Source organism: Seriola dumerili, unplaced genomic scaffold (assembly GCF_002260705.1).
Source record: "Seriola dumerili isolate Sdu_G_001 unplaced genomic scaffold, Sdu_1.0 BDQW01000003.1, whole genome shotgun sequence".
Classification (NCBI taxonomy): Eukaryota; Metazoa; Chordata; class Actinopteri; order Carangiformes; family Carangidae; genus Seriola; species Seriola dumerili.
This window is the reverse complement of record NW_019174258.1, coordinates 6401044-6416145: the sequence shown is the minus strand read 5'-3', so window position 1 is coordinate 6416145 and position 15102 is coordinate 6401044. Positions and strand designations below refer to the sequence as shown.

Genomic DNA, 15102 nt, shown 5'->3' with positions numbered 1-15102 from the left:
CTTGTCTCTTTCATTGCCTTTTTATTCACATGGTTTTATATGGAAGTAAATATGTTACCAATTAAATGATACATACAGAGGTAATGATTTGATATTTCATCAGGCACATGAAGAATATGAATATAGTTAAACAAATCGATGTGCCATCATTTAACAGATCATAATCACAGTCTTATCGTTTCCTCAGTTATATAAACTTCATTTTTTTGTATTCTGATCTCCATGGTAACTGATGATCTTCCCAGGGGTCACTGAAAATACCTTATAGACAGTAGACATAATTACATACACAACATGACCCTCTATATTCCCCAGCTCACAAACAGACACAAAAAAATACTGGACAGAACCTGAGAGATAATTTATCAGTTATTTCTGTCATGTTAAGTACAATAACCTGCATTGTTGTCATGCAAACCCTGGCCTGCTCTGGTATAATCATAGTTGTTTACTCACATTGACTCACACTAACAAATAAGGGCAAAACAATGACTTAGTGACATACAGCAATGTCAGTGGAAGCCATTTTTGATAATAATTCTTCAGTCCTGTGACACTGTGTGTACACTGGTCTAAGAATAGAGAATGAAGAATCCCAGCTGTAAAACACATGAGGTAGCAGGGTTAAAACCTAAATACAATCACAAACAACAAACTGTTCGACTAACTTACCATTAATAAATAACAAACCCACTTACTAAATGATGCTAGATTTTCAGTGCATGTTCAGAAAATCAGGACAACAGTTTGACATCAGCTGTGCTCGTAAAAGAGCATTTATCCAGGAAGCTTGGAACAGAAAGTGTGTGTATATCTTAATCTATAGGTGACGTGATGCAGTATGTATTCATGTTCATGTATGTTGTTTTGCATGTTTGACACATTTTGACTGTGTCTTTAAGCGTAATGCACACGGATGTGTTTTGGTGTGTGGCTATTCGTGTTTTGTCATTTGTTTGTGTGTATTTGTTTGTATTTTCTTATTTGTGTGTGTGTGTGTGTGTGTGCATGTTCAGATTTTGCCCAGATAGTTTCCTGGCACCAGTCCAGTCAGGCTGTCCATCTCCACGCTCCACCAACCATCTTCTCCTCGATCCAACACTCGGACCATGTCCCCTCTGCTCACAGACAGTTCATCATCTGCCTGACCAGTCAATGGGAACAAACATAAAAGTCAGTTAGAGATGGGTAACACAACAAAGCCTTTTTCTCAAATCTCACCTAAATACCTACATTACTTTTTCTTTTTTCCTTTTTTTTTTAACACACTCTACAATGAAGATCAATGGTACTCTTCTTTTGACAAACTTGTAACCAAATGATATAAAATGATCACCTGTGCAGCGTATGTATAAAGCGCAATGTAGATATCTTCATCATCTATGAATGTGGCCAATGATGTGTCCTGCTGGAGGTCTAGTAGACGTGCACATCCTCCATCTGAAATCTCAACTGAGGCTAGAGTCATAGCAGATAATTGCAAACGCCAAATGTTAGCCTCTATTTATAGATCTAAGTACAATTCATTGTATGCAGTACATTTATATTCAATTCAATTCAAATATACAATTATGTTTCCTAATTTATGCTTCTATTTATTGTAATAAAACACTGAATACCATAGAAGGTGCTGTGTTTTGCAAACATATACAATAAGATGATATTTTCCATTAATTTATATATATCTTTATGTCTGCATTATATGGCGTATTTGAGTTGTATGAAAACACATCAAGATAACTTCATTTTTAAATTTTGGGGTCCACTAATATGTTTGCTGAGAGGAGAATGTGAATATGTCAATCCATAATTAAGTATTAACATCCACTAGGAGCACACAACACAATAATCAAGTAGAAGGTAAAGCCAACAACATCATTCCAATGAATTTCTTAGAAATACATAAATATAACAAACTGAGAGACGATGGTAATTGAGCAAGTAATTGCAGTACTTACACTTGCCAACAGATGTCAGTGCTGATTGTGAGGTCTGAGGATTGTCGATGCTGACGTTCACAGAGCTTCCGAGAAGGGAATCAGAGCACCTGTGTAACCCAAGTTTAAGTAAAATATTTAGGTTAGGTTTTTTTTTTTTTTAGTGGTCAACATGAAAAAAGGAACTGAAAAAAAAGATGAACTAGGAGGAGAAAGCATTTTCTGATTGCCACACCAATCTTGTGGTATTCATGTACTATTCTTTCAACCCTGGCAGGTTATCCTGTTCAGTAACAATGCAATTTCCTCCTGATTCCTCCTCCTAAGGTTATTTGTGTCACACCTCCTCATCATGTCTTCTCCTCCTGCAAAAAGAGCTTGGCCATTGCTTTCTCCGGACATATTTGCCTGGTAGCAGCTCTCAAACACTATGGGCTCTGTGAGAGGAAAAGAGAAGCTGTTCATTCGAGAAGTGAGGACTGGTCTCATTCTGCAGCTTTTACTGAAAGAGAAAGGTTATTAGTTGAGTAGCATTCCAAATCCTATTATTTTGCTGTTGCACCTTTTTCTCACTTCTCTTTTCAAGTTTGTAGTTTCCTCTGAAGGGGAAAAGGCTATATAAGTGCTGAGAAGCCTCTCAAACATCCTCATTATGTCAAATGCCTGGCCCACCATGACAGCTCACCTGGAGGCCTTGATCCCGTGCTTTTCATCTCTATGAAGCAGTTGTTGTCTGTCGGGATGTCACACTGCTGCAGCTGCTTCCTCACCTCCTCGAAAAACTAATTTTATACAACAGACAATCCATGAGAAATCAGAATTAAACACTTTTCCTGTTTAGATCAGTAGGTTAAAAAACAAAAAAACAAAAAAACATATTTTCTGTGGTTAGAGACTTTTTATTTCAAGTTCCATGATAGATATACCTGATGTGAGGAAGACAGTGAGCATGTGTGAAACGTGTTTCAGCCAAATCATCCACCAACTGGCTTTCAAGAAAAGAGTCCACAGCTACACTAGCAGTGGGGCTATACATTAGCACAGCAGTGTTTTGAGGCAAATGCCAACTTTAGCACATTAGCATTGATGCTTAGCAGGCACAATGTTTGAAAACATGCTCAGCATTTTAATTTATCATGCTAACATTCGCTAATTAGCACATCCTCTGGGGATCATGAATGATCGTGAATGTCTGTATCTATGGTGAACTGATCGACAAACTGGCATTACCATGCATACAGCCACGCCCCTAGCATGGCTAGTGAAATTTAAACAGATTAATTGTACTAAAGTGTAACTTAAATGCAGAACAAATAATATAATATAGTAATTTCTGATTACAAATTGCTTCTAAAATTACATTTGTACATAAGTTTTTAACCTGTGCCTGAATAAAACCAAGCATTCATCCCAAGCTGAAACAGAGGGTGCTGAGGGATTCTAGGAGGGAAATCAATAAATCATTTATATTGACCATTACATTATATTTTTCTGTTAAGATCAATAAATTGCGTTTACATTTAAAGTTTATTGTGTATTGTTTTCTTTTGTTTAAATCAGATAACTGTTCATTTACTGGTAGTTGTAGTGTAGCACAGTCCAATATCATGGTATTGTTCCACCTTACTAATACAGTGGTAATTTGCTCACTACCAATTGGTAATGTCCCATCATGGTAGTGACTAAATTACTATGGTATTCTTACAATGGTGTTACCATTGTACTTTTTAGGGTTTGTACATAAACGTTAGGAGGAACCATTTAGTGAGCTCACCTCATCGTCTTTGACACACTGCATGGAGAAATGATTGCAGTGGTCCCAGAGGGCACACCTGAGCATCCCAATTCGATCTCCCTCCAGCTTCTGGAACACCTGGAAAACACATACACACCAATGGTCTCTACTGTACCACTCCCAGGTTAATATCAGTGACTTAATGACTTCAGAGACATTATTGTTTCTTCTTTTCTAATGTCCCTCATGCTAACAGTTGTCATGCTGCATTAGTGTCACTGGCAGTATTATCTGCTTGCACTACACATGGCTGAATTATACTAATATTATATACCTGTGGGTTTGATCATCTTTTTTTAGCATGCAGACTGCAACAAAAGGTTTATTTCCCCACTGGCCAGCAATGTTAGGAGATAGAGACAGAGACAGATAAAGGGGATGTGGTGTGAGGTTTAGTCTACCTGGTTAGACCTAATTTTAGATTGTGACTATGTTAGAGAGCATTACCATCCACAGTACCTCACATGTGCTTTTATGTGTTTCCTCCCAGTCCAGGCGAACGCTTTCTAGCTGAACAACGTTGTTGAAGTACAGCTTCTCTGTGAGCGATTACAGAATATTTATAGATGATTGTAGTTAGAAATGAAACACAGCAATGAAGACAAGTAAACTTTGTCCAGTCTCGCTCAAGATTTTTTAACTAAGTAATGTACAGTGCAGAATTTCCATAAAAGATTCTCTAAATGTACATAATCAGTAGTAGCTGTGTTGACAAATGATGTGAATACAGAGAGGAGTACATTTAATCAGGTTAAAAATAGCCATCAGAAGAAATGTGACTCTGGGTTTTACCTGCTTCATTGGCGGTCTGTCTGTACTGCTTGGCCCTGTGACGTGCCTGTGAAACAAATATTACACAGGAAGCAACAGAGATAACCAATGTGACAGAGTCTGATCACATGCCAGAGAGACTTTAACTTTGAGCATGAAAAGGCCAAAACATATTTAGACATGTTTTGAAATTTTACTGTGGCATGTTTCTTGAATATACAAATGCTTGAAAGTAATCGGGGTCATTTGGGGAACCTGCATGATAATGAATTTATCTAAAATTAGATGACGGATAGCACATTTAGAGTCACAATAGTACATCTTGAACAAAGTTCAGTTCCTCCTTGCTAGATGTTGCATTGCATCACTGGTGCTGCACAAAGATCAAGATCAAAATGAAATACCCTGAAGGTTTGTATTTGGATTCCTTTAATCAGAGTAGCAGTTTCTTTACAAACTGGTCTGATTACTATTATTATAGAGAGGTCATTCAGATGTTGGTTCTACCTTTTCTGAGTTTTTGGATGTTATGTTGGTCTTCTCAGCCCCATGTTCTGCCTCGTCTGCCTCCTTGCATCTCAGCTCATAGTTCTTCTTCGACTGAGAGAAAGAGAAACAAAAAGCCATGGACTGTAAAAGATGTGCAATGTTTGTGTGTGAAGGCCACGCACAACATATCACATCTTCACAAAGAGAAAATGTTTGCTTTCTGGATTAAATGTAAAACACTAATTCAAATTAAACCAGCTATGGCTGTTTCCCTACCTCCATGGTCTTCTTGAACAAAGCAACCTTTTTCTTCTGAACCTTCTCCATGATGCTCTCAAACTACAAGAAGAAACAGAAGAGTGAAAATAAAAGATATATCTTCACATGATCTCAGTGGTCTTGTAAGTTACTAACATACTATGGAAACTTAAAACCAAAAGCTCCAAAGCACCTAATGAAAGTGGGAACAACAATATAAAAACAAAATAATCTTCATGAGGATAAAACCAGAGTTAGCAATTTGACTTCACATTATGTTCATCAGGGCAATCAAACCCAATGCCTCTGTATTTGTAAACAATACGTTGGTTGTTAAGCAACATAAATTGCCCCATACCTTCTTCCTCTGCTCTTTCTGATGTTCTTTGAATGTCTCAATTTTTTTCACCTCCTCTTTCAATATATCAGATAGTTGGATGTGAAAGTTCCCAATGGTCTCAATTTCTGCAGCCAAAAACAATAATAATAATAAAAACAAAAAAGCAAACTGAACTTTTCACATTTGAACACAAATAAGATCAACAGCAGCAGTATTTAGTACTTTGGTTGGATTTGTCAAATGACCGGATGAACTTACGTGTTTTTAATTGGTCAAAGGATGCTCTCAAGGTGCTGAAAAAACAATGCACATGTAAGATCAGAGATGATTAACCAAATACCTGCAGCTTGTTTTTTTCCAGGATACAAAGAGGCTGATTATCTTTGCAAGCTAAAAAAAAAGCATCCAGCTCAGACTTGGCATGTTATTTTTGACCAACGAATTTGTTCCTGTTTCTCCCTAAGACGCAGTCAGAGGCTCAGTACAACTTAACTGTGAGACTGCTGATGAAGCAGCCTCACCAGAGCAGTTTGGACTGAACAAAATACCATGAAGGGTACCTCACTCACATTTGCTGACAGGAATTAAATGGTGCTTCACTACTTAAGACAGAGATTCAAACACACTACCACAATGTATTTCCTCATTGTAGAGCCATTTGTTTCTGGTTTTTAGTCAGTCCTCTATATTATCAGGTGACTAACGTTGAGGGAACTTGAAAGAACAGGAAACTGCCAAAAAAAGAAAAAGACCCACTATTTACAGAGAGAGGTGGTACACACAGCCTGACTGGACTGGTGCCAGGAAAATAGCTGGGTGAAATCTGAACATGGACACACACACACACACACACACACACACACACACACACACACACACACACACACACACACACACACACACAGTCTTTCGTTCTTTCTCTTTCTGTCTCACACAGACACAGAAATGTGTGTTTCCTCTAAAAAAGAGTATGACTCATATGTGCCTGACAGATACTGTATATTTTATGTTGCAGGTCAGTTTCAATCAGCAGTAAAAACTATCTAAAACTCATCACCTTCTCTTTGGACAAAATGAATATGTAACCAAACTAGAGTTTCTTCCTTTTTTTTTTTATTAATATATCATACTTATATAACCACTGCATGTGTATACAGGACATAATATTGATCTCAGAGCAAGTATACTTTGACCGACACAATGTATTTACCAGATCTCTGAGTGTCCTCCGGCTTTGCGAGCAATAGTCACCAGCTCCTTCCCATACTTCTCCTCTGCTAGTGCCCTGTGCAGTATGAACAGACAGACACGTCACTCTGGAGCCCAGAATGTGTTTTAGTGTTTTGTTGTAAAGCTGAACTGTTGTATGTTCCTGTCATGTTTCCTGGAGACATTACGGATTATTGCATAAAGAACCATTTTCCAGCTCTACTGACCCACCTTTTGTTGGACTTGGTTACATCTTGAAGATTACCTCATATGAATTTGCTGTATAATTTTCTATATTCTTTATAGCGAAACTAACACAAGACAAAGAATATAGAATATTTGTACCTCTGAGACACACTTTCAGATGTTGGTTGATATTATAAAGACTTGCCCTTCTTTGCGCATCAGGAATTGGTCAAAAGACTGCTAAATTGTTCACCTATTGTGATGAACATGAGTGTGACTAATTACATGTGCTGTTGAATCAGATCACCACTACAGAGATAGATATATACAATATCTATATTTTGTTTTCCAGGAAGTTCATTTAAAGACCTTCTCATCTGAGCCTCATATTGTTGCAATTTAAACATCTTATGATAATACCAAAAACCCCAGTAACCTCTTTTTTTAAAGTAATCTGGTAACTCACTGGTTTTGTCATTTAACAGGGGAAAACTATATTTACTTAGATTTATATTCCTCTTGTTGCATCATGGTGTTAATTACACCACAAACACAGATATTAGGTATATGGATTCTTGAAAATCCCCTTGTTTAATGGTCAGTTTTGGTTTCAGCTGCTGAAATAACTCTACAAACTGATACTACCTCATTTTTAAAAGCTCCTCCACATCTTTGCACATTTGTCTTCCATCTCGTAACCTTTGGATCACAGCGTCATACCCAGCATGGCAAGTAAAATCAGATCCCTGTGTTGAGAAGACATAGAAAAACTTCAGAGAAATTCGGCAATGAACGGCGTTGCTTAACAAGAGTTGCAACATGTACTTGTGTTAATCCTGGACTCACTATGTGGTAAAAATGCAGAACTTCCCCACACAAAACCGATGTATATGTCAAGGCAGCTCACTCAGTACTTCAAGACATTTTTATTAATGTGTCATATTGGACCTCTACACTGCCATTTGTGCTATAATTTTCTCACACACACACACACACACATACACACACACACATACACACACGGATACAATTCATGTAAATGTGGACTAAGTTATAGGTTATAATAAATTGCATAAAGCAGTGAACCAAAGCCACGACAATCAGTTTTGTTTTGTTTTGCAGACACTTTACGTTATACAGTATAATGGATAAATGATAGAATGTAGTTTACTTAGCTTGTGCATTCATCATAAAAAAGGATAAGATAAATGTAGGATGCATGATTGTGAAGATACCAATGACTTCTAAGTTTTCACAAGGACAATTTCAGCCAAGCATAAGACCACAAAAAGTAGACTTACCCAGAAAGCATCTTTAAACATCAAAGGTGCCATCCCGCTTGTTACTTCTGCACTCAGCTGCTTTCGTCTGAATGAACTCCTCTAACAGGACTTTTACTCAAAACCGAATGGCTGACCAACAGTTTAAATGAAGTTAATGAAAGGTGGAGGATACTTAGCCAAGTAAGTTGTATTCAAAACCGTGAGTGGCCCAAACTTCAGTGAGTCATTTTGAATGAGGAAGCACTTCTGTCCCATGATGTCACTGACCACAGCAAGCTCAGCCCACGTTTGAGACAGTCTCTCTTTCACTGTCATTTGATGGATAAATTTGAAAGTTGTTTTAGGGGTTTTCAGACACATCATTTACAGTATGTGTGTCTGCTTAGATGGTGGTATCTGTCAGTATGTGTGTTTGACACACTTAGCTGCAGGTCAGCTTTGCTTGTAGAGGAAATTGTTGGTTTGTTCATTTACAGTGACAAGTTCACACAGTCATACAGGATGGTTTCAGTCACAGCTTATGTGAGCTGTTGACTCATCAATGGCTGATTGTTTAGTTGCTACCCTCAGGTATCCATGTAACTCAATAAGTACAGTATGTCATCATCAATATCTTATATCATTAGCAATATGTTTGGTTCTTTATTTAGATCTGTGTTAGCTTTTGCACTGCAGCAGCTATTCCTCCTGTTAACATATTACATTCTAACCAAAGTAAATGAGTACAAATCTAACTAAAGCACTTCTTCTGTTGTAATTGTGATGTCCACTGTTTGTTTGACTGTCTCATTCCTTTTTGCATTCATCTTTTCATTTCTACTAGGCGTCAGAGTTCACTACATGAGGTAAATGAAATGATATTGTTCTAAATATGGCTGATTACCAATGTAAATAATCTTTCTTTTTTCCACAATAGTTGTAAAAGTTTTGCTGTTACTTTGCTGCTGTTGAACATTTCTCATTCAACAGTTGTTTTGTACATTCTTGTGACAACCACAAGGGGGAGACATAGACCTCTCTGAGACATTTCAAGCACACCTAGTATTTAAGTATTAAATGGGATCAAACCCTCCCATCACACAGGGTTCAGATGTAAAATCCCAAATCTCTGGATCCTGTTGAGATTAATACAAATCTGCGCCTCAGGCATCTCTCAGGGAAGACACAGAGACACGTGAATGAGCACATAGAAGCTTATTATTGATTTTCAAAGTGAGGAGAAAGACAGACTGTGGTGTCTCTCACCAGAGATGTGTGAAAATCTTTGGCTCTCTCACAAAGCTGGGGGATCATTCTGTCACACACCTAACGACATGTTAAAGGGACAGTACAAATCAATACAGCCAACTGAGAATAATGGATGTTGGTCTATTTGACTGTCTGTTTATGTTCATTTTCATTATAAAGAAGTTTGAGCTATAATTCTGCATGTGTACTACCACAGAAGTTCATTGTTTATGTATCTGGTCTATATTTACAGAAAGTGTAACTTATTGTATAAAGACTATCGTTTCAACTCATGTGTAGTCCACTCTCTACCTTCAAACCTTCTAAAATCCTTACTCAGTATATACAAATTTTCATTCTGCTTGACCAAAGCCATGGATTAGAGTTAGACACCCTTCTGAAGTGGCCATCTTTTGGGTTCAAGAAGGTGAAACAATTCAGTTTTCCCACTTGGAAAAACCAGACATCCACTAGTTAGAGCGAAGATAATCCTCCCAGGCCGAGCTTACAAGTTTTCACATTGAGATGACTGAGTCTGTGGTGCTTGGCCTTCGCTGTGACCCTGTTTGAGGCCTCTAATGGAAGGACAAGCTCTGGGAATCAGCTGTGCTGCCTGGGTCTGAGCACACTATCACACACCAGGGTTGCAGCACACACACACACACACACACACACACACACACACACACACACACACACACACACACACTTGCTACCCTTCTCTCATTCGTTTTCTCTCCCTCCCTCACACTCCCCTGGAGTGGCAGTTATTGAACTGTGACAAACTAGCCGTGTCAGACCAGCCCCCCTACCTGGGGGATTGGCTAAATGACCTTTCCATTACCCAACCACTGCTGTATTCCCCCTCCACAGATAGAGTTACACATGCAGCCAACCAGCCCATTTGCCAGGACCAGTGTCACCGCCGCTGCCATTAGCCACCACATCTTTCTGTGCTTTTTGACAAACTTTTATTTTATTTCATTCTATTTTGTTTTTATTTTATTTTGTTTTAAGGCAGCAGATAACTTCAGCTGCAACACATGCAGTATTTATATTGATTCTGTGGGCCTATACTGCACTCAGCAGTGGGGGTCTGGCCCATGTGTGCGTGCTGAGTGATAAACATGTGATGTCAGAGACAGCTTGTGCCCGGTTGCTTGGGTTTTGTGCACAATGTGTGTGTGTGTGTGTGTGTGTGTGTGTGTGTGTGTGTGTGTGTGTGTGTGTGTGAGTGTGTGTGTGTGTTAGTGACAGAGAGAGAGAGACACTCTGGCCTGCAAAGTGTGTGCCTTAACTGGTTTTCACACATTCTCCATCCTCCATTCCTGCTAATCCCCTGTTGACCAGTGGTACCAGCCCTGAATCTCACCAGATACTTCAGGGAACAAGCCTGAGGAGGAGAGTGAAGGGGGGTGGGGTGGGGGGCGGGGGGGGTGTGTGGAGGGCAAAGGTTAAAAATGGCCGAGGAGATGATGCAAGAAGAGAGGGATGGGGCAGATATGAGGGGAGAACAAGTAGGATCAGAGGGGATGGGAGGAAGTGAAGGAGCCAAAGAAAAGAGAGGCTCTGAACTGAACAAGGCAGAGAGCAGTTTTCAGTGGACTGCTGCTGCCTGCTGGATAGGAATGCAATGAAGTGAGTCCTTGGCCACATTAGTGGGAACCTGTTAGGAAGCTGACAGATGGGGAGCTAATGATGTGTAGGCACAAGGGCAGGGACTGTAGTTGCTAGTGAGATGATCTGTAGTGGCTGTCATAATACAGCTGAAAACTAACAGCTGAGGGTGACGGAGGAAGAGGAGGAGGAGGAGGAGGAGGAGGAGGAAGAGAGAGGAGGAGGAAAGATGGAAAAAAGAGGCAGAATCACACTGGGGGCTGGGGGCCTTTCTCACGTTTGATCCACGTCTGGCTTTTAATGAAACATTTATTAGCTGTCTTAATCCTCATTATTACTGCTAAGAACTCCAGCTTTAATCAATTTGATCCTCATGTGTCCGTTATTCCCTGATGTGATTCTCTGGACACTGGGATGAAGGCAGTCTGGACACACACACACACACACACACACACACACACGTATGCTTGTTTGCGTGGACTTCTCTTTGTATAAATATTTGATTAGCACGGTTGTCACACAATGCAATCATGGCCATGTTTCTCTTTATTTGATGATTTTGAAATGGCCACAATTGCCTGCATGTTTGTGCATGTACATGAGTTTATATGTTGGTAAAATGTGTGGGGAAAAGATTGTGTGTCTGCACATTTGAGTTGATGTGTACTGGTGGTGACCCCTGTAAAAAGGATGCGTGCCACAGGCAAATCCCTCTACGCCCCCGGCTCCTGCTCCTCCCTCCTTCCTCTGCATGGTCCCTTCAACAGACTGGATTTTGGTGTTGGACTAATTAGCCCAGCGGCCATTCTCTCCACAGGGATGCACCCTGTCCTCCTCACCTGCCCCCATGTCCTCCCCTCTTTTCTAGCTCCATTTTTTTTACATCTTCTGACCAACTTCCTTTCACCTCTCCTCTCTTCTCCTGACTCTCACCTCAATTTTTTTTTTATCTCTGTTCTTCCCATCTCCCCATGTCATCACCCCCCCTTCCTCACGCTCTCCTCTTCTTTCTCACTCCTCCTTTTCCTCTCACTCTCTCTCTCTCTCTCTCTCTCTCTCTCTCTCCAGCCAGCCCCTGCATGTTTCCAGTCCTGCTGGTCTCTTGTGACCTGGCCTTTTACCACTCCATACCACTTGTTTGTGTGTGCAGGTACGTGTTATTGTGCACATACCTGTATGTGTACTTTTACAGTATGTGTTTGCATTAAGTGTCCGTGTGTGTGTGTTATAAAGCCAGAAAGGTAAGACTGCTAAGTGGTTTCATCCATCCGGCAGAAGACAGAGATTCTGCTTGGCTTCCTCTGATCCAGGCCACAAGGGGAGTCAGACCCAAATGCAGGTCAACACAAGCAGAGACTCTGGTCTGGGCCGGCTCTCGTCTTTGCTTTGTTGTTTCTGTTCAAAGAGTACAAATGGATTTTCTTTTAGAGTGTGAGTGTAACTATGTGCGTGGGCATGCATGTAGGATTGTGCAGGTTAAGTTAATCTTTGCTTAGTGTAAGATAATGGATTGTGTGTGTGTGTGTGTGTGTGTGTGTGTGTGTGTGTGTGTGTGTGGATGGGTGCGTGCAGGTCCGTGTGCACAGTGTTGCATTGTGTACATACTCCCCTTTGTGTGTGTCTCCTAGGTTTAAAAGGCTATAAAGTGGAAAGTGGCCTGTTATTTGATGAACTGATTTAAGGTATCAGGTTTGTTGTCTCTGCTTCAGATTGTGTCTGTTCACAGTGTCAGCCTCTATCTCATTTATACACATACACACATTTCAACTTGTTCTACAGAATTATTCTGGATTTTTCAAATAAACTAAACTGGGACTCAGGCTTGAAAATTAACTGTCCACCCCATTTCCTGAATGACACAACGGCCAATTCAACAGTTTCAAAATAAAGCAGTTTTTGTTCTTTCTTAAATATATATTTTTTATTTTCATAACTATTACGTATGTCTTTTTTTTCTTATTTTTGTTTGAATTCATGAATCATTTTATTCCACTCCTTTACACTGCTTTGATTCTTTACTCAAAAGTCAAGAGTGTTATGAAAAGCAGCAACATGTATTTTTGAATGGAACAAAAATGCTGAGATTTTGCCTGTTGACTTGTTATCTGGGTTTAATGATCACATCTAAAATTGGATTGGTCTGCCACCAACCTGTATTTTAGAACATTTCAACCCAATGTGAGCCATTTGACTGGGTAGATTTTTCCTTCTTACTCCAACAAGCAAGATGCTCCAGGACTCTGAATGATCTGCCTGAACACATTAAGATGCATGAATCTATATTTAGAAAGTTCCCTCCAGAGACAGAATAACTACTCTTTGTGACAACTGGACTGTAACACTTGAATAGGTATACACTTCTTTGCTTACTTTGAACACTTAATATCATCCTTTGTCAGAACCTCTGCTGCACATTGTTAAGCAGTCACTCTGCGAAAGGGACTGTCATGACAAATAAACTTGAACCCTGAGGACAATGCGCACATGAAACAGCAGGTGGGGCTGTTGAGTTTCTAAATTTTGCTGTGTGCTGAGTTTCGTGCCTCGTGCATCCCTGCATCCACATTCCTTTTTGTTTTCTGTTCAGTCTCACAGCGAACGATGAGGCCTTGTGAGAGAATTATCACCGGCCGCTCTGCTGCTCGTCCACCACACGCAGGGAAGGCTGATAACACAGAGTCAGCGCTGTTACTGCTCACACAAGAGTCAAAGGATGGCCATTTAAAAAAAATGCTGCAACAGTGTCTTGCAAGATTGAACAAAAACCTTAAAAACCACTTTAAGAAATCACAGAGTTCTTTTTAACATCTTTGAAAAAATCTTTTTCTATAGGCCTATATCTGGAAAATTAATATCCTGCACAATCTTGTCTTACACTATATTAATACGGTTGGTGGCCCCTACCTGATATATTCATTTTTCCCAGTTTTGTGTTGCTTTCTGTATATATGTGTGAGAGAATGGCCAAGATGTCCCAAAAAGCATACTTTTTTTTCTTCTGAACTATTACTATTTCTTGTATCAGCTGATTTCTGGAAAAAAAACAAAAAAACAAACAAAAACAAAAGAAAATTACAACTTGATTAAGGCTTGGTTAACAAACTTTCTACTGGGAATGGGCTGATGGTGCAACAGTAATTTGGTGGTGCATACAGATGTAGGAATTCTATAAGAGCAGCATCAGCAGCTTTATGTGACAGTTCGTCTTTGATGTTGTGATGCTGTGAGCAGTGCAAGGTTGGTTGTTGGCGATCCATCAAACATTTTATTGCCATGGTAAAACCGAGGACAGCACAGGTTGCATTTTACAGTATTGCAGCAGGGAAAGATGGAGGCAGTTGTTGATTAGCTGCGGTTCAGTGGTTTAGCTCTTCATTTCTCCACTTCCATCACCGGATTTCCTTTATCCGGTTTGTTAAGCTAGCAAAATATATGACTGAACAGCTAATGAATAATGAATGTTGCATACAGGGATGTGGCTAGTATACATACTTATGTATGCTTTGTAGCAATGTAGGGAATTCTGGGTAGTCACCCAGAGCCACAATCAACTAAAGAATGACTATGTTGAGGTTGTGTTTAACATATAATTTCAAAAGAACACAATGTTTCATTGGAGAATGCATCATATATCGACCATCATGTATCTTTAAATAACACTTCAACCAGTAAAAGCATTACTGGCATTTCCAGTACCTTCACCACAGTGACAAGCAGCAGACTGTATTTGGTTTTTCACTCTCAAAACTTTTCCCCTTACCTCCACCACCAACATCCATTATGTTCTGCACCAACCACTCTACATTAATTCAGCTAAAATAAATTGCAACTTTGAGGCTAATTGAGGAGAAAGGAGCAAATATTATCATGTATTGATTTTATATAAATATCTTTGCTGTTGATTCTGTGCTGTACTAAATATTTCAAATACAGCTTAAATTTATACAAATGAATTAATGCTCATACTAACACTAAGATGGTCATTCTCAA

At 39.4% G+C, this 15102-nt stretch overlaps 1 protein-coding gene across 1 annotated transcript; it reads right to left on the bottom strand.

Annotated features, from left to right (window-relative positions):
• Window positions 1–11: 11 nt before the first annotated feature.
• LOC111221465 (proline-serine-threonine phosphatase-interacting protein 1-like) lies at window positions 12–8407 on the bottom strand. Its single transcript, XM_022744824.1, has 15 exons — window positions 8287–8407; window positions 7631–7731; window positions 6801–6875; window positions 5849–5883; window positions 5609–5715; window positions 5269–5331; window positions 5011–5103; window positions 4525–4570; window positions 4192–4271; window positions 3712–3810; window positions 2623–2719; window positions 2281–2374; window positions 1959–2047; window positions 1337–1458; window positions 12–1144 (listed from the first exon to the last, which is right to left on the bottom strand). Exons 1-15 carry the CDS (start codon window positions 8317–8319, stop codon window positions 1013–1015), a joined length of 1266 nt encoding a protein of 421 aa, XP_022600545.1. The 5' UTR covers window positions 8320–8407; the 3' UTR covers window positions 12–1012.
• Window positions 8408–15102: the final 6695 nt, after the last annotated feature.

Bases quoted from the DNA above. Each gene is read 5' to 3' on its own strand.
- LOC111221465 (XM_022744824.1), bottom strand. From the start codon at position 8,319: ATGGCACCTTTGATGTTTAAAGATGCTTTCTGG. The intron at 5,716-5,848 runs GTAAGTTCATCC...TTTTGGCTGCAG, and splicing joins CTTTGACCAATTAAAAACAC to AAATTGAGACCATTGGGAAC. The intron at 2,375-2,622 runs GTGAGCTGTCAT...TTCCTCTCACAG, and splicing joins CACGGGATCAAGGCCTCCAG to AGCCCATAGTGTTTGAGAGC.